The sequence below is a fragment of the Dipodomys spectabilis genome, unplaced genomic scaffold, assembly GCF_019054845.1.
Source record: "Dipodomys spectabilis isolate Male_0828 unplaced genomic scaffold, ASM1905484v1 ptg000564l, whole genome shotgun sequence".
In the NCBI taxonomy this organism is placed as follows: Eukaryota; Metazoa; Chordata; class Mammalia; order Rodentia; family Heteromyidae; genus Dipodomys; species Dipodomys spectabilis.
In genome coordinates, this window is record NW_024871241.1 from 1,045,822 (window position 1) to 1,067,895 (window position 22,074).

The following is a 22,074-nucleotide window of genomic DNA, read 5'->3' on the forward strand; positions in this document are numbered from 1 at the left end:
AAAGTTGGCACAACAAGAAATGAAGCAAACAGGCATCATGGTATGAGCCACCGTGAAGAACCCGACATCCCTGCTGTGTGATTTCTTTCCAAAAGGCACAACCTGCAAACATCAGAGCAATCTAAATGAAAGGCAGCCCTCAAAATAACCGCCCTGCCTGCTTTCAAAATGCAAGATCATGGAAAAAATAGTTGGAAGACTGTTAAGAGACCAAAGAGGTGAGACAACCAAATACAGTCCAGACTCTTGATGGGCTGGATCTTGAACTAGGAGAAAAGCAGTCTTACTGGGACAAACTGGCAAAAGCTGCATACAGATTAAAAATTAAGTAACACAGTGTTACTTCAAGGTTAAATTTTCTGATTTCCAAAATTGTACTGTGAGCTTGTAAAAGAAAGTCTTTCTAGGCATGGTGTCTGCAACTCTCAACAGTTCAAAGAGACGAATCAGTCTATAGAGTGAATGTGAGATTAAATAAGACTGATGGAAAGATGGGATGGGATGGGATGGAAGATGACATGGAAAGGATGAAGTAAATGTGCATAAAAACCTATAGGAGCTCTTTAATGTAGTCTTGCCATTCTCTTGAAATTCTGCAAGACTGAAAGGGTTAAAATAAAAAGGCTTAGGGGCTGGGAAGGTGGCTCAGTGGTAGAGTGCTTGCCTTGCATGCATGAGGCCCTGGGTGCGATTCCTCAGCACCATATAAGCAGAAAAAGCCAGAATTGTTGCTGTGGTTCAAGTAGTAGAGTGCTAGCCTTAAGCTGAAGAGCTGAGGGGCCAGTGCCCAGGCTCAGAGTTCAGGCCCCATGACCGACAAAAATAAATAAATGAGGGCTGGGATGTAGCTCAGTGGCATAAGCGCTTGCCTAGCAAGTGCAACGTCCTGGGTTCGATCCCCAGTACCAAAAAAGAAAAGACAAAAAATAAATAAATAAATGAATAAATAAACACATACAAACATACATAAACAAATGAAAAGGCTTAAAATTGGTCTAAACTTAAAGTGATCCTTTTTATTTTGCCAGTCTGGGGGCTTGCACACAGGGTTTGGCACCGTTCTTGAGCTTCTTTTTTGCTCAAGGCTAACACTCTGCCACTTGAGCCACAGAGCCACTTCTGGCTTTTTCTGTTCATGTGGTAATGAGAAACGGAACCCAGTGCTTTACGCATGCCACACACCCACTCTACCACTAAGCCACATTCCCAGCCCCTTAAGTGATCCTTTTGCAAGGCTGAAAAATATAGGACTACATACAGACTGGGTATAAGAAAATGTTCAGTTAAGAATGTAAAATAGGGAAGCTGGGAAGGTGGCTCAGTGGTAGAGCGCTTGCCTTGCATGCATGAGGCCCTGGGTTCAATTCCTCAGCACCACATAAGCAAAAAAGAAAAAAGCCGGAAGTGGTGCTGTGGCTCAAGTGGTAGAGTGCCTTGAGCTGAAGAGCTGAGGGACAGTGCCCAGGCCCAGAGTTCAGGTTCCATGACCGGACCCAAAAAGAAAAAAGAATATAAAATAGGGCTGGGAAAGTGGCTCAGTGGTAGAGCACTTGCCTTGCATGCATGAGGTCCTGAGTTTTATTCCTCAGTACCACATAAACAAAAAGAAAAAAGCCGGAAGTGGCGCTGTGGCTCAAGTCGTAGAGCACTAGCCTTGAACTGAGGAGCTGAGGGACAGCGCCCAGACCCAGAGTTCAGGCCCCACGACCAGAACCAAAAAAAGAATGTAAAATAGCCGGGTTTTGATAGCTCACGCTTGTAATCCTAGCTACTCAGGAGGCTGAGATCTGAGGATCATGGTTCAGGCCAGCCAGGGCAAGGAAAGTCCGTGAGACTCTTATCTCCAATACACTACTCAGAAAACCAGAAGTGGCACTGTGGCTCAAGTGGTAGAGTGCTTGCCTTGAGCTGAAGAGCTGAGGAACAGTGCCCAGGCTCAGAGTTCAAGCTCCACAATCAACAACAGCAACAAAAAGAAGGAATGTAAAAGAATTAGTAATCAATTTATTCCACTACCATTTTGGTGGCATAAAAGTAGTTCAACTGCTAGTGCAGGGAGCCCTGATCTGCTGTACTTGCTGCTCTGTGGGAGGAGATAACCACCACACCACACACCTTACCAAGCCATGCCATAGAAAAATTCGGTGGGCCTATGATTTACAACAAAGTAGGAGGCATTGATTTTGAACCATTCTAATTTTTCTCCTCATGTGGAATATCTATTTTGTTTCTAATATACGATAAAGTAACATTAAACCTGGTTCCTGAAAGAAAACAGATGTTGGCTACAAGCTCTACTGGAAATGGCCATCTTTGGCAAGATGGATTTTCCGAAGATGGCCACAACTGTATCTCCCATCCTACACGATCTTATAAACTTATTTCTTCCATCCGTTGGATCTTGGCTGGTATCTGAGTGCTTCGGTCAACAGCATATAGCAGCAAGATGCATTGTGTTCATAAATTCACATGTTGAATTGAAATTCCTTTTACAACTATTTAAAGGTAATAAAAATAGGGCTGGGAATGTGGCTTAGTGGTAGAATGCTCGTCTAGCATGCATGAAACCCTGGGTTCGATTTCTCAGTACCACAAGAAAAGCCTTCTAAGTGCCACAGAAAAAGCCTGAAGTAGTATTGTGACTCAAGTGGCAGAGTGCTAGCCTTGAGCAAAAGAAGTTCAGGGACAGTACCCAGGCCCTGAGCTCAAGCCCCAGGACTGACAAAAAGGTAATAAAAATAAAGTTAGCCAGGTGCTGGTGGCTCACACCTGTAATCCTAGCTACTCAGGAGGCTGAGATATGAGGATTGCAGTTCAAAGCCAGCCGGAGCAGGAAAATCCATGAGACTCTTATCTCCAATTAAACACCAGAAAATTGGAAGTGGCACTGTGGCTCAAGTGGTAGAGTACTTGCCTTGAGTTGAAGAGCTCAAGGACAACACCCAGGCCCAGAGTTCAAGCCCCACAATGAATAAATAAATTGAAAATAATGATGAAATAGCATATAGCCAAGAAGTAATGCTGTGCCAAACCAGGGCATAATTCTTAACTGGCCCAGTAGCTTCCACATCCTGCCTCAGGAGACGCTCACTCCTGAGACTATACACTCTTCAAACCATGCTGTAACATGCCTAAGCCATAGGAAGAAGCTACATGAAGACACTCTTACTGATAGCTCCAGCTGAGACCTAGCCAAGTGAATGCCCATCTTGGTCCTCTAGTCATAGAGTCCTAAGTAACCATAGTCATAGCTGACAATGAGTCACAACGGCACAGAAGATGCCAGGTAAGAAACATGCGGTGACTGAGTCAGCGCACAGAGAAACTGCACAGAAGATCCAGAGAGACCTTTCCCCGGGGATTGTCAAACGACTGTGAGAATTAATCATACATTATTGGTTTAGACCACTAAATTTGGGGAGGGCTTGTCACAGAGACAACAGGAAGTTGACACTTAACTCATCACAATGACCCTACTAATTCAGAATGAACTCCAAGTATAGACAACATCAGTCTGCAGAGGCAAAGACAGCCTGGGTAAATCCACTTGGCCACACTTGATTTCTTCTCTCTAGGCTACAGAAAGACAGCTATGTTCCATCTACATCTTTCAAAGTGTTGCTGAAGCTAGGTTTCTAGACCCACGCAAGTACCCTACAATACAAACAATGGAAAGAAACTTGAACGTTTAAAAGAGCAATGCTAATAATATGCACAGCCACCCAACTGTGGCTTAATTTATCCGAGATCAGGGAGAACAATAGACAGTCAGAGCTTAGGAGGTCACAGGAAAAGGGATCATTCATCACGTGACTTGTCTGAGCTTCTGGAAGAGAGTTCAAAGGGGCTAAATAAGTCCCTTTTCAAAGCCACATCATTATTGTCGTGTGCTTTAAAAATCACCTTCCTTGGTTTTGCACAGTGTCAAAAATAAATGGAGCTTATTTTCTGTGTGACACCATCTTAAGTATCCAGTGTTTCCTTTTATTTGTCTTTCTTCCATATTGAGTACACAAAAAAAATTTATATGAAGTTTAAAGAATGATATAATAACAATTACACTCTGACTACCTAATTGAAAAGAAACACATTATCATTATGCTAGAATCTCCTATGCAGCTTTCCTGACCCAATGTCCTCATCTCCCCTTTGCAAAGGCAATCCCCACCCTGAAATTTTGTTTGTCTTTTTTTGGTTAAAAAAGGTCATTTTACATTTATACTGTTAATATCACATAGTTAGCTGGGCCGCTGGTGGCTCATGCTTGTAATCCTCAGTATTTTGAAGTCTGAGAGCTGGAGTACCATGGTTCAAAGCCAGCCTGGGCAGAAAAACATCACTAGATTCTATCTCAAATTAACCAGCAAAAAGTAGACTGGCAGCATGTCTCAAGAGGTAGAGTACCAGCTGAGGAAACAGACCAAGCAAGTGTGAGCCCTCAGTTCACACCCCAGTTCCACTCCCCTGAGAAATAAGTAAGTAGAAAGAACATTGTTTAGCTTTGTACATTTGGGAACTCAAAAAAGTAGACTCACACTGCTAATATTTTTCTACAACTTGCTTTTTCCACTCAACTGTACATTCCTGAAATTCACCCATATAGTGGTGGGAAGGTGTAGTCCATTCATTTTCATTGCTATAGAGTCTGGATAGATTTTCAGAATTGACTTGTGCTGTACATAAGTTCTCATGGTTCTATCCTGGTCCATACTCACTATAGTTCAGCCACTAATTTTTATCCAGCAGGAAACCTTCATTCTGAACATTTGAAAATCATGAAACAAGCTGGGTATTCAATATATACTATGTAAAAAATGAATTGTGCAACGTGTAGGCAGGGATGGGAAGGAGGAACTGGAAGAAAGTGAAGAAAGAGGTGACATTGTCCAAGAAGCCTGTAATTTCAGCAATGGGGAGGCAGTGGCAGGAGGATCACAATCTCAAGGCTAGTTTGGGCTCCAGAGAGACCTTCCTTGTCTCTAAAACAAACATAAACCCGAGAACCATTTGCTTTTCTTTGTACCTCATATATGTTAAGAATGACTCATCTGAAAATCTAAAATCTGAAATGCTCCAAAATTCAGAGCTTAGCCAGGTACCTGTATCTCTCACCTGTAATCCTAGCTACTCAGGAGACTAAGATCTGAGGATCATGGTTTGAAGCCAGCCTGGGCAGGAAAGTCCACGAGACTCTTATCGCCAATAAAAACTACTCAGAAAAAGCCTGAAGTGGCACTGTGGTTCAAGTGGTAGAATGCTAGCCTTGAACACAAAGAGGCTCAGGGACAAAGCCTAAGCCTTGAGTTCAAGGTCCAGGACAAGACAGCTAGACAGCCAGCCAGAAAGAAAGAAAGAAAGAAAGAGAGAGAGAAAAAGAAAGAAAGAAAGAAAGAAAGAAAGAAAGAAAGAAAGAAAGAAAGAAAGAAAGAGAGAGAAAAAAGAAAGAAAGAAAGAAAGAAAGAAAGAAAGAAAGAAAGGAAGGAAGGAAGGAAGGAAGGAAGGAAGGAAGGTAGGAAGGAAGGAAGGAAAGCTTTTGGGTATTATGTTAATGCTCAAAAGTTTCAAATTTTAGATTTTCAGATCAGAGATGCTAAATCCAAGTAACTCTAAAATATTTGATATTTCTGGTCTCAAAGCAACCCCAGACACACACTGAGCACATTGTTGTATACTGCTGCTCATAAGAAATCTAACAGGAGATCAGGAAACCATTAAATGAACTGAAAATGTTGACCCAATGCAATGAGGCACAGATAAATGAAACTTGTCCTCTCATTTCACACAGGGCCCTGCTCTTCTCCACAGAGAAGTCTTTTCTGATCACCTCAACAAGCTACTTCCCTCCACCATCCTCTGGCATTTGACCCAGTTTCTTTATTCTTCACAACGATTATTAGACAATATTATGTCATGTAAGCCCCCATGAAGACAAGGGTTTTTGCTCTATTCATCGCTGCATCTTCGGCCTTTAGAAGAAGACTGGCCACAGAGCAGGCACTCTGTAGGTATTTGTGAAGGGAATGAATGAGGTGTGCATGTGATTTTCTGTGAGCACAAAGTAGGAGTTAGGGTTCAGTTTGACCTGGTTCTAGAGAAGGTGACAACTGAACTGAGTTCTTAGGCCTGGGTTAGGCAGCCCCTTTAGAGCCTACACTTTTTATTAGATTACATTAGTTATACAGGGGAGAGGGATAGATTACACTGTTACATTCATTATTCCATTTCTTTTTAAAAAATTGCTATTATAAAGGTGATATAGGGGCTGGGAAGGTGGCTCAGTGGTAGAGTGCTTGCCTCACATGCCTGAGGCCCTGGGTTCGATTCCTCAGCACCACATAAGCAAAAAGAAAAAAGCCGGAAGTGGCACTGTGGCTCAAGTGGTAGAGCGCTAGCATTGAGCTGAAGAGCTGAGGGACAGCACCCAGGCCCAGAGTTCAGGCCCCATGACCGGACCCAAAAAAAAAAAAAAACAACAACAAATAAAGGTGATGTAAAGCGGGATTACAGTTACAGAAGTCAGGTACTGAATACATTTCTTTTTGGATAATGTCACTCCTAACCTTGCTTTCTCCCAGTTTTTCCCTCCTGTCCCAAACCACAATACATTTCTTTTTTTTTTCTTTGTCGGTCATGGGGCTTGAACGCTGTCCCTCAGCTCTTCAGCTCAAGGCAAACACTCTACCACTTGAGTGCCGCTTCCGGTTTTCTGGTGGTTAATTGGAGATAAGAGTCTCATGGACTTTCCTCGTCTGGGCTGGATTTGAACCATGATCCTCAGATCTCAGCTTCCTGAGTAGCTAGGATTACAGGCGTGAGCTATTACCACCAGACACATTTCTTTTTTATTGTGATTTTTTGGCAGCACTGAGGTTTGAACTCAGAGCCTTGTACTTCCTAGGCAGGTATTATACAACTTGAGCCAGGTCCCTAGCTCTTTTGCTTTTTCATTAATTTTCAGATGGAGGTCTCACATTTTTGTCAGTGGCCAGTCTCAAACTATGATCTTCCTTCCTATACCTCCCCATGTAGATGAAATGACAAGCATGCACCACCATATCTAGCTTCTTTGCCCAGGTTGGCATGAGCTTAACAAGGATTCCAGGCAAAAGCCCACCATTCCTAGTTGATAGGCTTTTTAAAACATAAAATGATGGGCTGAGAAAATGGCTTAGTAGTAGAGTGCTTGCCTAGCATGCATGAAGCCCTGGGTTCGATTCCTCAGTACCACATGAACAGAAAAGGCCAGAAGTGGAGCTGTGGCTCAAGTGGTAGAGTGCTAGCCTTGAGCACAGAGAAGCTCAAGGACAGTGCCCAGGCCCTGAGTTCAAGCCCCAAGATTGGCAACAAAAACAACAACAACAACAACAACATAAAATGATTCTAGAAATAGTCTTCTTCAAGGTTTTCATCTTCAAAGAAACAATACACAGACAGCCAATTGTTTGCTCCCAAAAACCTAATTCTCATTTCTATAGAAGTAATAACCCCCTTTGCTTATTTTAGCAAAATTTATAGTGACAATGATGAAACTTGAGAAAGTTATTATCTGTGTAGGGACCACGAGTCAAGATACCAGGCAAAGATAGGAAAGCCTTGAAAAACTCTTGTCTAAACTAGGCCTTTCTGTTCATGTAATCATCTTAAATTAACAAAAGAGTCATAATACTGGGCTGGGAAGGTGGCTCAGTGGTAGAGCGCTTGCCTTGCATGCCTGAGGCCCTGGGTTCGATTCCTCAGCACCACATAAGCAAAAAGAAAAAAGCCGGAAGTGGCGCTGTGGCTCAAGTGGTAGAGCTCTAGCCTTGAGCTGAAGAGCTGAGGGACAGTACCCAGGCCCAGAGTTCAGGTCCCACGGCCGGACCCAAAAAAAAAAAAAAAAAGTCATAATACTTAGAAGTAAGACAGAAGTAGATTATAAAGCTCACATAATAAACTTAGAGAGAGGCTGGGAATGTGGCTTAGTGATAGTGTTTGCCTGGCATGAATGAAGCCCTGGTTTTGATTCCTCAGTACCACATAAACAGAAAAAGCCGGAAGTGGCGCTGTGGCTCAAGTGGTAGAGCTCTAGCCTTGAGCTGAAGAGCTGAGGGACAGCGCCCAGGCCCAGAGTTCAGGCCCCACGACCAGACCCAAAAAGAAAAAAAAGTGTAGCTAGGAATACAGAAGTGGGCTGGAATTCAAGGGCACCAAAGAAAATGCTCAATGCTTCATCTCAGCAAATAAGCAGTCTATATTTGCCAGAAAACACACCTCCCAATGATCCATCATTTACCAGAAGATACATAGAGTTGAAAGAGACAGCTCTAGGTTAGCATTTCTCCTGCTTGCTCCTTTTGGCTGGCCAGGTCTTATGGGGAAGCAACAGCTGCAACACTGGATGGAACAAAGCCCCACAGACTAGCTCTTAACCATCCAGGGGATCTAACAAACGGCAAAGACGCTTACTTGGATGCTACAGGAGAGGATGCCCTCTTAGGAGTATCTCCGGAAAGCTCGTGTCGTTTCAGTGGGGACCCAAGGCCCCCAGGTGGAGCAGAAGCCGTACCTCGTTGTCCTTTCTTCACCTTCTCCATCTGTAGGGGACACAGAACAAGACGGTTATTGTGAGTGGCTGATACTCCTTACCACAATTTCTAAAAATATCCCAGATGCAATTGGCACACGGCTTTAAGAGGAATCAATATAAAGCTATGATATGCTTCGTGTGTAATGTGCATCACATTTAGGTCATTCAATAGAAGGCTCCCACTTCCAGTTATCATACCAAGAGCTAACAATAGAACCATACTTTGTTCTTGGACATATGGAAGAGTTGAAAAGCATATGTTAACTATTAAAAAATTACAGGTGTGTGAGAATGTGGTTACACTATCCAAGACAGCAACTTTGGATGGCATACATGGTAACGGGACTGCGACACTCCCACGTCTTTGAATTGTCCCCTTCCTTTGTCTAGGAAGAAGGCAGAAGAACAAGGACACCAGTGACTCCATAAGGATCACTTCCTTTCTTTCCTCAATATGCTTTCCTGAAGCCAGTCTTCATTTGGCCCACATCTACAACCCCCCCCCCCCCCACACACACACCCAGTAACTCATCCTACAGCAAACCTAAGGGTCAGAAGCATTCACCTCTTTTGTTGTTGTTCGTCATGGAGCCTCATGCATGTAAAGCAAGCACTCTACCACTGAGCCACCTTCCCAGCTCCTCACCTCTTTTTTTTAAAGACCCTCAGGGCCACAGTGAATGTGTAGAAATATCCCACTGGGGATGATGCCCAGTACTACAAAAGTAAAATAAAATAATGCAGCATTATGGTGGTTTTAGCATTAAGGCCTCCCTTCAACAGGTGGAGTTCAATACCCCCTTGATTTTAGATTGCTCTCAGCAACTTCCTTTGAATAAATAATGTGACAGACGTGACAAGTTGGACATGAAAGTTACTGCAGCTTTCTTCTTTTTTTTTTTTTTTTTTTTGGGGGGGGGGGTCCGGTCGTGGGGCCTGAACTCTGGGCCTAGGCGCTGTCCCTCAGCTCTTCAGCTAAAGGCTAGCGCTCTGCCACTTGAGCCATAGGGCCACTTCCGGCTTTTTTCCTTCTGCTTATGTGGTGCTGAGGAATCGAACCCAGGGCCTCAGGCATGCAAGGCAAGCGCTGTACCACTGAGCCACCTTCCCAGCCCTGCAGCTTTCTTCTTGTACTCTCTCCCACGTCATGGGCTCTGGGAGAAGCCAGTTACCATGTGATTTGGATGCTCAAGCAGGTTTGCCCTAAGAGTAGTAAGGAAGTAAGGCCTCTGGTCAGCGGCCATGAGAGGAATATGTAGAACAGGACCAGTCCAGCATTTTGACTAGAGTCTCATGAGAGACCCCATACCAGAACCATCTATCTCTCAACTGAGCAGCGGTCAAGTCTGACCCCAAGAGCCCACAAGATAAGAAATATTTGTTGTTTTAAGAGGCCAAGGTTTGGGGTACTTTGCTGTGTAGAGCAAATGGTAACAGTAAGTAGGCACCCACAGAGGCCCAGGACTGGATGGCCTTAAAGAAGCAGGGATGACACTGCAACACTCCTTCAAATTTCTGTCCTTTAGGCTGACAGAAGCATTAAACTCAGGTCAAGGGAAGGAAGTAATTACACTGTTAGATACAGCACAGTGGGAAGGGATGTAGTGAGCAAGTGAGTTTAGACTTACAGAAGATGCTTCCGCTCCTGCCTGAGCATCCTTCCCAGCCTCTCCCGCGCCAGAAGCAGATGCAGCCTTCTTCCTCTCCATGGTTCGGGTAGGAGAAGATTTGTATGCAGATCTAAGAGGGCTAGCAGGAGCTATACGAGGGCAAGCATGGAAAACTAGAGGGTTATAGATAATATAGCCAACAAAGATGGAGTGCAGATCAGAAAAGCGAGGGGTGCAGAAGTTGAGAAGAACATTTCTATTAAAATGTAACACAGGAAATCCACATTGTCAAAACTCTCCTTTTTCTGTTGTACACAGAATGGATCCCATCTTTAAAAAGCTCCCAGACTCAAAAGTCAAATTCATTTCAGGGGTTAACAGTCTGTACTTTGGAGTAAGACAGATTCCATACTGCTACTAATTAGTTAGATCACCTTGGGCAGCTCTAGAGAAGACCTCAGTTTCCTTATGCAAGAAGAATTAACCTGAGGATCGGTGGCTCATGCCTGTAATCCTAGCTACTCAGAAGGGTGAGAACTGAGGGTTGAAGGTCAAAGCCAACCCCGAGCAGAAAAGTCTGCGAGACTCTCCAATTAACCAGCAACAAGCTGGATGAAGAGCTGTGGCTCAAGTGATAGAGCACTAACTTTGAGAGAAAAAGCCAAGTGAGCCCTGAGTTCAAGCCCCAGTACTCACACACAAAAAAGAACTTCACAGCAGTCCTGACCACTGTCCTTGGAAGGGCCTGTTTAAAATGTTGGCTCTTGGCTGCTACCTAGAAACTTAAGATTTCAAGGAAGTTCCTACAATTAGCTGCTGGTCCTAAACTGTTTATGTAAATAACACATTTCTGGGTTTCTGAAATTTGGGTATAGGACTAGCATAGGTGCCTATATAACTAGTCCTGAGTAAAACTCCTAAGCACAGAATCTCTGTCTAGAGTGTTTCCTTACTTGGCAATTATTTCACAAGTGTCATCACAATTCATTGCTGTGTAACTCTACCAGGAAAGGATCTTTGAAAAGTTGAACATGCTTTCCTCTGGCCCTCTCACCATGTACTTCTTCCCTTTGCTCATTTTTCTATGTATATTTCTGGTGAATCATCTAACCTTAGTGGTCTCAGAAAACCCAGCTACAATTGGTGTCAAAAGTAGACATTGAGCCAGGCACCAGTGGCTCATGCCAGTAATCCTAGCCACTCAGAAGGCTGACATCTGAGGATCGTGGTTTGAAGCCAGCCAGAGCAGGAAAGTCCATGAGACACTTATTTCCAATTAACCACCAGAAAACTGGAAGTGGTGCTATGGCTCAAGTGGTAGAGCATTAGCCCTGAGGAAAAGAAGCTCAGGGACATCACCCAGGCCCTGAGTTCGGCCCTGAGTTCAAGCCCTAGGACTGGCAAAAAGAAAAAAAAAAAAAACAAGAAGTGGACATTGGTAGACTGATCCTGATTCACTAAAATGTAGTCAAAGCACCATTTGGGAAAAGGTGGGATAAAGGAATAAAGGATGAGGAACTTGTGGGCCTGGGTGATCATGGAGTCATCCGCTGTATGACAGGTCAAAGCTGCCTATGGAATTTGAAGATAACAATTGCAAAGTCCAAGAGAGTTGGCTCGGCGGATTCCCTGGCTACTCCTATCCAGACTAGCTCAAGTGAGGCAAGAATGTGTGGTCTACATGTCTTCGTTTTTTAGTTTTCTCCTCCAAGTGGAAGAGAAAGTTTTCATCTTTTTTTTTTGTCATCAGTGGATGCTGGCACTTAAAACTCTGAATACTGGAACTATAACAATTCCTATAGCTAAACTTTCCTGCTGAGAGTTTTAAATAGAGCCTCTGGAAAAAGGGAGATATGAAAAGAAATGTGATTTCCAGATATAGATATACTCTGGAGGGTGGAACATCAACTGGGGACTGGTGTAAAAATAGATGGTCCCAACTGGGCACTGGTTGCTCGCGCCTGAGATCTGAGGATCTGAGGATCACGGTTCGAAGCCAGCCAGGACAGAAAAGTCCTCATGAGACTCTTATCTCTAATTAATCATTTAAAAACTGGAAGTGGAACTATGGCTCAAAGTGGTAGAGCACTAGCCTTGAGTAAAAGAGCTTAAGGACAGCATTCAGGTCCTGAGTTCAAGCCCACAACCAGGAAAAAAAAAGTGGGAAGAAAAAATATATCCTAGATATTGCTGAAGCATCTGGGTTGTTTGTTTGTTTTGTCAGTTGTGGGACTTGAACTCTGGGCTTGGGCGCTGTCCCTGCACTCTTCAGCTCAAGGCGAGCACTCTACCGTTTGAGCTACAGGTCCACTTCCGGTTTTCTAGTGGTTTATTGGAGATAAGAGTCCCATGGACTTTCCTGCTCGGGCTGGCTTTGAATCTCGACCCTTGGATCTTGGTGCCTGGCAGCATCTGGATTGTACAAAAGTATACGGTTCTCTGATTAGATCACCCAAAAGATGATCCTGTCTTTCTAGAGCCCCAAAAAAGTTGCAAGTTGGCAATGAGACCCCTATTCACACCCATGACAAATCAAATTCTATTCCCTCTAGGGGATGCATCACTACTTCCCTTACTTTCTTCCCAATATACCTTTGTAGAACTATCTGTTCAATGTAGCTGGGAAAGGATTGATGGTTTGTGGGGGTTTTTTGCTTTGTTTTGTATTTTTGGTGTTGGTCCTGGGGCTTGAACTCAGGGCCTAGACACCATCCCTGAGCCTTTTTTTCTCAATGCTAGTGCTCTACCACTTGAGCCATAGCTCCACTTCTGGCTTTTTTTGTGGTTAATTGGAGATCGTCTCTCCTGGACTTTCCTGTCTGAGCTAGCTTCAAATTGTGATCCTCAGATCTCAGCCTCCTGAGTAGCTAGGGTGAGCCACAAGCGTGTCCTGCTGGGACTGATGTTTTTTAGACAAAAAGGGTAGGGGGTGAAACAGACTCAAAAGGAAGTGATGAAGGAAGCCACCTGGCTACCTAACACAGCTCTTGATGGTTAGTGAGAGTTGGTTTAACTGCTAAATCTAGAATTCCTAATGGACATAAAGAGGTCAGTATCCTAGGCTGCTCTCATCTTGCTGTGTGGGTCTTCTGGTCAAAAAATACCTTGGCAAAGGGTCAAGGGGTGGACTGTGCAGACTTGAATGCTCTGCTTACAAGGTTAGGCCACAGCCAGCATCTAAGAACTTCAGACGTGGGCAGGGTTCCCACCGTTTGTGGATGAGTGGCTCACTGTGCTTCAACTGTTTAATATGGTGTATACTGAATATCCTGCTTTCGACCTGGGAATCTGCAATTTTGGTGTGTGCTGGGCAAGGCATGCACATAATCAGGCCCAATTAAAAACCCTAAGTACGGAGTCTCTAACCAGCTTCCTTTGTGGGCGACACTCTGTACCTGCTGTCGTGATTCCCTGCTGGGGAAATGGATCCCCAGTGCCTTCCAGAGCGTGTGCCTGTTTTCCCCTGGACTTTGTTGCTGCTATGAATAATTATGCTAAGAACATTGTGTACAAGTTTTTCTATGCTTTTAATTTCTTTGGCTCTATACTTAGAAGTGGTACTGCTGAGTCATATGGTAGGTAATCTATGCTTAGGAGGTTTAATGTCATTTACATGTTATTTCACTAAATACACTGTGTCTTGGGGCTGGAAAACGCAGACCCAACTTACAGGGACATGGCATTGCTAATCTGCACACAAATAATATCAGCCCTTGTTAATCCTGACATGATGATTTGATATGAGTGAGTAAAGGTGGGACTTTAATGGTCTGGTCCCATGGTTTCTCAGACTTTAATGTGCAGCTATAGAGGGTCTAAGTGTAGGCTGTCCTGAAGTTTCCAGGTGATGTTGTCATTGCTAGTCCATCAACCAGCTTTTTAAGTTGCAAGGCTGATTTCTTAATCTGTGTCATCTTTCACTCCCTCCCTCCCTCTCCTTCATCCCATTCTCTCTTCCTCTCATTCATTCATTCGTGTGCCACTAGTAGGGCTTGAATTTGTAGCATTTTGCTATTACGTATCTTTTTGCCAGAGTTTGCTCTACCACTTAAGGCATGCATCCAGTTCTGGCTTTTTGATGGTTAAGTGGAGATGAGACTCTCCGGGATCTGTCTACTTGGGCAAGATTGAATCATGATCCTTAGCGCTCAGCCTCCTGAGTATATAGGATTATATGTATGAGCCACAAGTGCCTGGCTCTACTCTCTCATTTATAGCATTATCCTATTTAATTCTTGTAACAATTTAATACTAAAATTTTGAGGTGAGGGGGGGGTCTCATTTCATTGCCCTTGAATTTACAACCTTCCTATCTCAGCCTCCTGAGTAGACACGTGTGATCACTCCTGGTGCTCACAATTTAAAGTAACTTCCATTTTATAGATAGGCAAACTGAGGTTTAGAGAAGTTATAAATCGACTTTCTGAAAACATTAAAAGCTAGTGAGTGATACAGCTAGCTTTGGAATGCCAGAGACTGTTCTACTGGCGACCTTGCCAAACCACTTCCTATGCAAAGGCTACTAACCTTCATAGCATATCAAGTGTTTGTTTTTTTTTCCCCCCAAAGCACATAGCCTTAGTCATAAAACAATTTACTCACCTCTGTGACACTTAAAAGAAACAGCAACAGCAAAACACTGGTAGGTAGAAAATGTTATTAACCAATAAGACATTTTACAAAGCCAGCAAATGGCAAGCAAAACACAAAACTTCAGGAGTAATTTCCAAGGCTGACCAACACTGCTCTGATCATTTTCCTTGGTGTCACCAGCTGAACCTCTTTTACCTGCATCTCTGGCCTGCTCAGAGAACATGAATGCACTTCTGCTTCTGGCTAAAGAAGCCTGTGTGGGTGTCAACAGTCGCATAACAAGAAAGTTTTCCATAGGACTAAGGTGAGTGCGACGAGCTAAAAGATGGAATCAAATGAAAACATTTAAAAAGCAAAATTAAAAGAAAACCAAAAAAAATGTTTCAACAACACAGTGCATGCATGATGCAAATTAAATTTGGGGTGGCAGAACAAATGTGGAAAATAAAGATATTCTAGTGGATAAATGGCTTTGGAATTTATCACAGGAAAATAAAACAAATGCTGCATCATTTAGACTTTGGGAGAGTGCATTAATTCTCTTGGGGCACCAGAATTTACTTAACACACTATTACAGTAGAGTGATCTGTATCACGTAAAGGAAATCAGCCCATCTCCCAAGATGTTAATATAGTCATTCCCTCATCTAGTACACTTACCAGTGACAAAAAAATTACAGCTACAAAATGCTCATTTTAGGTCCTCTGCTCAGATATTTTATAACAGATTTTAAATGAAATATGCCATCCTATAATAATACAAAAATAGATCCTTTCATATCTTTTCCCTATAAATAAGGGTCAAAACTGAACCAGAAGACATGAAAATATGACTATCAGCTTTAATGGAGGATAATGGGATTCATAATTTAAAATTCAATGACCAAAATAGCTTAATGGTTTTGGAATATATTATATGGCAACAGATTCAAAGAATTACTTTGTATTCTTTGGTTTGAGGATTATACATTTTCAATTTATAATTTACCAGCAAATAATTTAGTTGTCAATAGCATATAATAGCATGTATATGTTCACATGTTAATCAATGCAAAAAAGAATTTACCATCAATCTGTAACCATGTGAATCTTCAAAAACATATGGGCTTTATTCATTAATGGAATAGTTATAAAGAGTATTTGGGAGGGGTGCCTGTACTGGGGCTTGAACTCAGGGTCTTATGATCTCACTTGGCTTTTTTGCTCAAGGCTGATACTCTGTAACTTGAGCCACAGCTCCACTTCCGGTTTTCTGGTGGTTAATTGGAGCTAAGAGTCTCATGGACTTTTCTGCCTAGGCTGGCTTTGAACTGTGACCCTCAGCTCTCAACCTCCTGAGGAATTAGGATTACAGGCATGAGCCACCAGTGCCCACCAAGAGTGTGTATTTTCTTGTCCAATTCTTCCTTCCTTCCAAGTTCCTATGGTGCTGACCTATGAAGGGCACCAGAAATCAGTGGACTCTTGACACTCACAGGTGCTCTGACATACACGCCCTGTCTCTGTGATACAGTAGTGAGGCCAATACCAGTGAACCATAACCAGGAAAGCCAACTGGTCACTTGTAAGTCACAAATGTCTTCCTGCTCACCACTTGTGATGGCTTGATGTGCCCAATACTCAAACTAATGCTCCCCCCTTCAGTGGAGCTTTAGGATACATATGTAACACATGGAGAAGCCTCTCCTTCCAACCTTTATACCATGAAAGACATAAATTCAGGCTTCCAATGACTTATCTGGACCTCCATTAGAGCACAGATGTTATTAAATCTATTTGGGTACTGGAATTGGTCCCTAATAAGCATCATCTCCCAACTCAAAACAGTGCCGGAAAAGACTAGCCATCCTTTCCCTCTTTTAGACACCTCAAATTACTTCTGTTTTCATCCATCAACTTGGCAGCTCTACAAACCGCGAACAACTTCAGAGACCCATTTTTTTCACAAACAAAGTTCCCTCCCCCCCAATAAACATCTGACTCATCAATTCTGTTCTTCCTGGCTAATCAATTGTATCTTGTCCCTGATTAGGTAAGTACTTTTTAAATTCCTCCATGCTCTGTGGCAAGTGACTGGTTTCTCACAGACTGGGAAAAGATGAATTCCTGTCCCTATTCAACAACAACCTGGGTCTAAGAAGCAATGCTGCTTTCCAGAATCCTGTTAGCAAGGCCGTGGAGGCTAGGACCAAAGCACTATTTGCAGAAGGCTCAAGGAAGGGCGCTCAGAATGGCCAATGTTAAGATGCTCACACCAGAAAGAAGCAAACGGGAGAGACTAGGTCTACACATTCACTTGCCTCGGTCTGGGGAATAGGATATTGCCACGGTGGATGAAGACAGGCGTTTACTCATGGGAGGCTCCGTCTGCTTTGGCAAATTCATGGTTGATGTTGAAAGTTTGTCACATGCTGCAGAGAAACGCATTAAAGACATTGGTATTCACACCGCTGTTGACAGAGAACCACATATTCCAAAGTGTCCTTCCTGTCCTCATCCACACACCACCAGCGGAGTCCTGCTGTAGCACAGCACACTCGGCATCCATGATTCCCTCATCATCTCATGATCCTAACCTGGAAAATACTCGAGCTCTAGCAGTTATCCATCTATAATTTCTTCACCATGTACTTCTCTTCAATTTCAAATGTCCAAGTTCACACCGATGTTCAACTAAAACCATACCCTAACCTCAAAGCATGTTTCGTGTGTGTGTGTCCAGAGAATTTTTTTAAAACATATTCATACCACACGAAAAAAAAAAATGCGGACCCAGAGACAAATCACTAATTGAAAATGTCCTACAGTCTGAATGAGACCCTGTGCCGAAACTCAATTTTTCTATGGCTCAGTTTGGAGAAAGATGTAATCTGGAACACAAGAAGCTATATTTAATAGAGATCTACCTTAAGGCAGTCTGTTTTGGTCCTCTTGTGAAGAGATGGGGTTAAAATGTCCCTTGCATAAATGCTGCAATAGTTTATGGTTAGGATTTAACACGAAACCCTAGATTTGGTGTTCTGATGTTCAAGCCATTATTTGAGATGTTTCTAAACTCAATTATTACAGACAACTGAGAGATTCTGTCAGTGCCCAGCTCAGCTATGCTACAACCTGAGGTTGAAAAAAAAGTATGCCTATCACTGCGGAGGAAGCAAATTCATCAATATTTTCTGCTCATTTTATTTTCAAAGACAAGAACTGTCAGGTCTGAAAATTGCCACTACCTGGCAATCTTAAATAATTTTAGTGAACTTAAGCTGAAGTCAAAATACAGTGTAGTTGGATTGGGGATAACACGACATATTTCAACTTGAAATTGTATTCTGTAAAACTACTTTTCAATTTCTGGAACTAATTTAATTTTCTGGAAAAGTAGTTATTAGAAATGATATACAACAATATATGCAGGGATGCACATTTTTCCCTTTTGCCCCAGACTCTAATATGGCTCAGTATGACATTGATCTTTAGAAATTCAGTATTTGGGGATGGGGTTATAGTTCAATGTTCAAGTAATTGCCTAAAATGGGTTACAGAGAGAGGGAGAAGGAGGGAGGAGAGAAAGGAAAGGAAGGGGGAGACGACATAGAGGTAGGAATGAAGGGAGGGAGGAAGAAATCTAGTATTTTATTATGGATTGTATTAATTTTTATTTTAAAAAATACTTCACTGAAAATGATTGTTATCTGATGACTGGCATTTTGGGGGTCCTCTTAGTGTGTGTGGGTCACTCTTTCCTCTCACCAGTCCTGCCTTGGGTATTAATTCAAAGTGAATGATTGTTATACTTACTCCCCTCAGTAAGGGAAGGCCAGTATCTCATTGTGCAGCAAAAATTGTCCTATTACACACCACTAATAAGGACATTATTTGTCAAAGGAAATGACAGAAAGCAAGGATATCTCTTTCTACTGCTAATATGACCGGTATCACTGGGAAACATTTCATCCTCCCCCCTCCCTTTTTTATTTGGTTTGTACCGAAGATTTGAGTCATGGCCTCTGGCTCACTCTGCTTGCTTACTCATGGCTGGTGTTCTATCACTTGAGCCACCCCTCTAGCGTAGCTTTTTGCTGCTTAAGTGGAGATGGACCCTCATGGGCTTTTCTGCTCAGGCTGTCTTCCAAACTTAACTGTCCAGATCTCAAGCTCCTGAGTTGCCAGGATTACAGGCATAAGCCACCAGCACCAGCTTGTATCTCATATTTTGTTGTTGGTCAGTGAAAGGCGGGTTGTATTTCTAAACTCATGATTAAATGGGAGCTAAGTCTTGCTAGTTCTGCTCTTACTAGGCCATTAGGGTTCACCAGGCCTGCATCTCAAACAGAAGCCTTTAGAGAGAAAGAGATGACATCAAGCATAAAGGCAAGTTTTCTAGTTATTTGGAAGTCCCAGTGTTCGAAATACTGATAAACTCCCTATGACACCCTCTCGAATGCTTCTCCCAGAATCCATCACACTAACACCAAGTATTCTACTTCAGAGCTCTGTGAGATTTCTGCTTTGTGAATCTCAAGTGATACTTCACCACTCAGTGCCTTAGACCAATGATTAATGAGACTGTCAAAGATCTAAGTGCGCAAAAATCAAATATTGACAGGATTTCTAATGTAAGAGTTAGTGAGCTGAAGATGAGAAGCCTCTAGGACACTAAGACATAAGTCATGCACAGCTCCACGATGACAGAGAAACAAAGAAGTATGGGCGTGCCATTCACATCTCTAGAAGAAAAGTTGTAACTGGCCAGATTAAGAAACCCGTTGTGAAAGTGCTTGAGACACACAGTGATGGAGGAGGGTGGTCAGGACAGTTATCACAGCATGCTATGCACGGTGATGCTTGGATATACCGTTGGTAGGCTCGGCAGTGGTGGCAGCGGTCCCTGCATCCGGAGGGAGGGTGCTGGCTGCTAAACCTAGAGGAAGGGGTGGGGCATTTTCTGATTCACCTACACAGCAAAAAAAAAAAGATCAGAGCAAAGAGAGGTAAAAGAAAAAAGTCCTGATTGGTTGTTGCATTTTAATTGCTAATTAGGAAATGAGAAAAATAACTCATGGGTTGTTGACTTCTCACCAAAGAAAGGGATAAAGTATATTCACTGCTAAAAGCACAATACAGCAAAGTCAAGGAACAGTACGCTAAGCCTCTATTCTCAGAACGCTAGTAGGTAAGTCCTACCTAATAGAAGGCTGAGTGCACAAACACAGCGTGATACTTTTGAAAAGAGGGGAAAGTCACTGTGAGATTAGTAACAATCCATCTCATAATGCACACATTTGGAAATTTAAAGATGAGTATGAACTGGATAATGAAATAAATAAGTCATCTTGCAACAAAATCAAAAAGAGCAACAAAAACTCAGAATGAGGGGAGGAAAAGGCCCAGCCCTTTGCAAGAAGGTAAGGTGTTATGCCATTGCCAGTCTCCTCTGGAGCTGTGACTGAGCCTCGCTGCCATTCCCCTCCCCTGAAAAAAATCAGCCAACTTGCCCTGCTGGGTCCAGCTAGGCAGGCTCTATACTACGTTCATTTCCTTTGCCTTGTTTTTCTTCTCCCTCAAAGCCCAGTATTGCATCAAGTGCTGTTTGCTAGCAAGGAAAGCACGTACAACTCTCCCTCCTGAGAAATGCATGAGCAGGTTTTAAATACACATATGAAAAGGGAACCTGTAAAATTGTGCACAACACCCCCCCTCCCCAGATAATGCAGATACCCATCCTCTCCTACTGGGGCCCTACAATGTGGGGACAGCTCTGCACTTACAATCACGTCCTCCGTTCCCTGAGGCCAATGATGTTCCCCACGAACTCTTCTTCTTCAGCTCCAGCTGCTGGGTGCGTTCCATGGACCGCCGCATCATTGCCTCCAGCCGCTCCTGCCCAGTTCAAAGTGTTGGAGGTTAACAGAGAAAGAGACCAACACCCAGTCCTACTGCACTGCTGCGTCTCAATGCTCTGGATGAGTCACCAAATGGGGCTTTCTGTGCCCAGCATCCCAAACCCGGGCACACATGCTCTCGCCACCACACCAGTGTGTCCTTGGTGGGTAAGAGTAAACAATGCGGCTGAGCTAGCACTGGCTCTCCCGGCTGAACACTCTGTCCCTGTCTCCTCCTCTGTCCCTGTCTCCTCCCCGCCTTTCCCTGGGGAGAAGCTGCTGCTGCTGCTATGCCAGCCCTTGATTTGTTTAAGAATAATGCCCAACAAGCATTAACTCCTTCAGGCCTGTCTCAAGCTCCATCCTGCCCCACCCAGTAAGAAAATGGAAAACTGGCTCCAGAATACAGCTAAGGCCTTTCTAACTGAAAGCATGTAGCATTCTGATTTGAGTTTTAAATTAAAATATAATTTGAGGTTTAAAACTGATTTGGGGGAGATCTGGGGTGGGGAAGCAAAGGAAGGGGTGACATTGTCCAAAAATAATTGTACTCGTTACCTGACATATGGTGACCCCCCTCTGAACAATACCTTAGTAATAACAACAAAATCATACTTTAAAAATAAGATGAAGGGTCTGGGAAGGGGGCTCAGAGGTAGAGCGCTTGCCTTGCATGCGTGAGGCCCTGGGTTCGATTCCTCAGCACCACATAAGCAGAAAAGGCCAGAAGTGGCGCTGTGGCTCAAGTGGTAGAGTGCTAGCCTTGAGCTGAAGAGCTGAGGGACAGCGCCCAGGCCCAGAGTTCAGGCCCCGCGACCGGACTCCCCCACCCCCAAAAAAAATAAGGTGAAGTTTTAGTCTTTGTAGTCTTACATATAGCTCTTTGGGATAATATGAGACTTTGAGACTTATTTTACAAAGTCTCATTCTCATCTTAGAATTTCTCAAAGGCAAATCAATTGTTTTCTACATTATAGCAATTTTCAGCTAATAGGACTCAAGGGATAATCCTGCACATCTCAACATTTGCAAGATGAGGGTAAAGAACCTTCTTGCCACAAAATAAAGCAGCCATTCATTTCCAGAGTTAGAGGGGTGGGGAGAAAGAACGATGCAATTTTTAACCAGATAATTGAAAAACAACTTTCTCAGGTTTCTCTCTTCACAAAGGACTGATTAAAAGCACTCTCTTGTATTAAGCAAATTAACTTCCATAAAGTTGTCCTTGACACTGGAGAAAAGGCATCTTAATTCTGTACCTCACCACCTCAATGACACTGCAAATACCAGCTTGTCTCCCTGCCTCCACCGGAGCAAGGCCGGCCATTACACTGAGCTAATGAGGCTATTTCTATCTGACTCCATCCAGAACACAAAGACAGGATTTTTTCCCCTACCTTAATAAAAACAAGCAAGCAAAATACAT

At 43.2% G+C, this 22,074-nt stretch overlaps 1 protein-coding gene across 4 annotated transcripts in view; it reads right to left on the reverse strand.

Moving 5' to 3' along the window:
- Map7d2 (MAP7 domain containing 2) overlaps positions 1 to 22,074 on the reverse strand; it is a 94,424-nt gene that overhangs the window by 29,152 nt on the left and 43,198 nt on the right. For all 4 annotated transcript variants that reach the window (XM_042670517.1, XM_042670516.1, XM_042670520.1 and 1 more), the window contains exons 4-8: positions 20,535 to 20,646; positions 17,070 to 17,180; positions 14,965 to 15,087; positions 10,195 to 10,349; positions 8,446 to 8,573 (exon numbers count right to left, since the gene is read on the reverse strand). In XM_042670517.1, the coding sequence (XP_042526451.1) occupies positions 8,446 to 8,573; positions 10,195 to 10,349; positions 14,965 to 15,087; positions 17,070 to 17,180; positions 20,535 to 20,646 (629 nt within the window). The remainder of the gene's footprint in view (positions 1 to 8,445; positions 8,574 to 10,194; positions 10,350 to 14,964; positions 15,088 to 17,069; positions 17,181 to 20,534; positions 20,647 to 22,074) is intronic.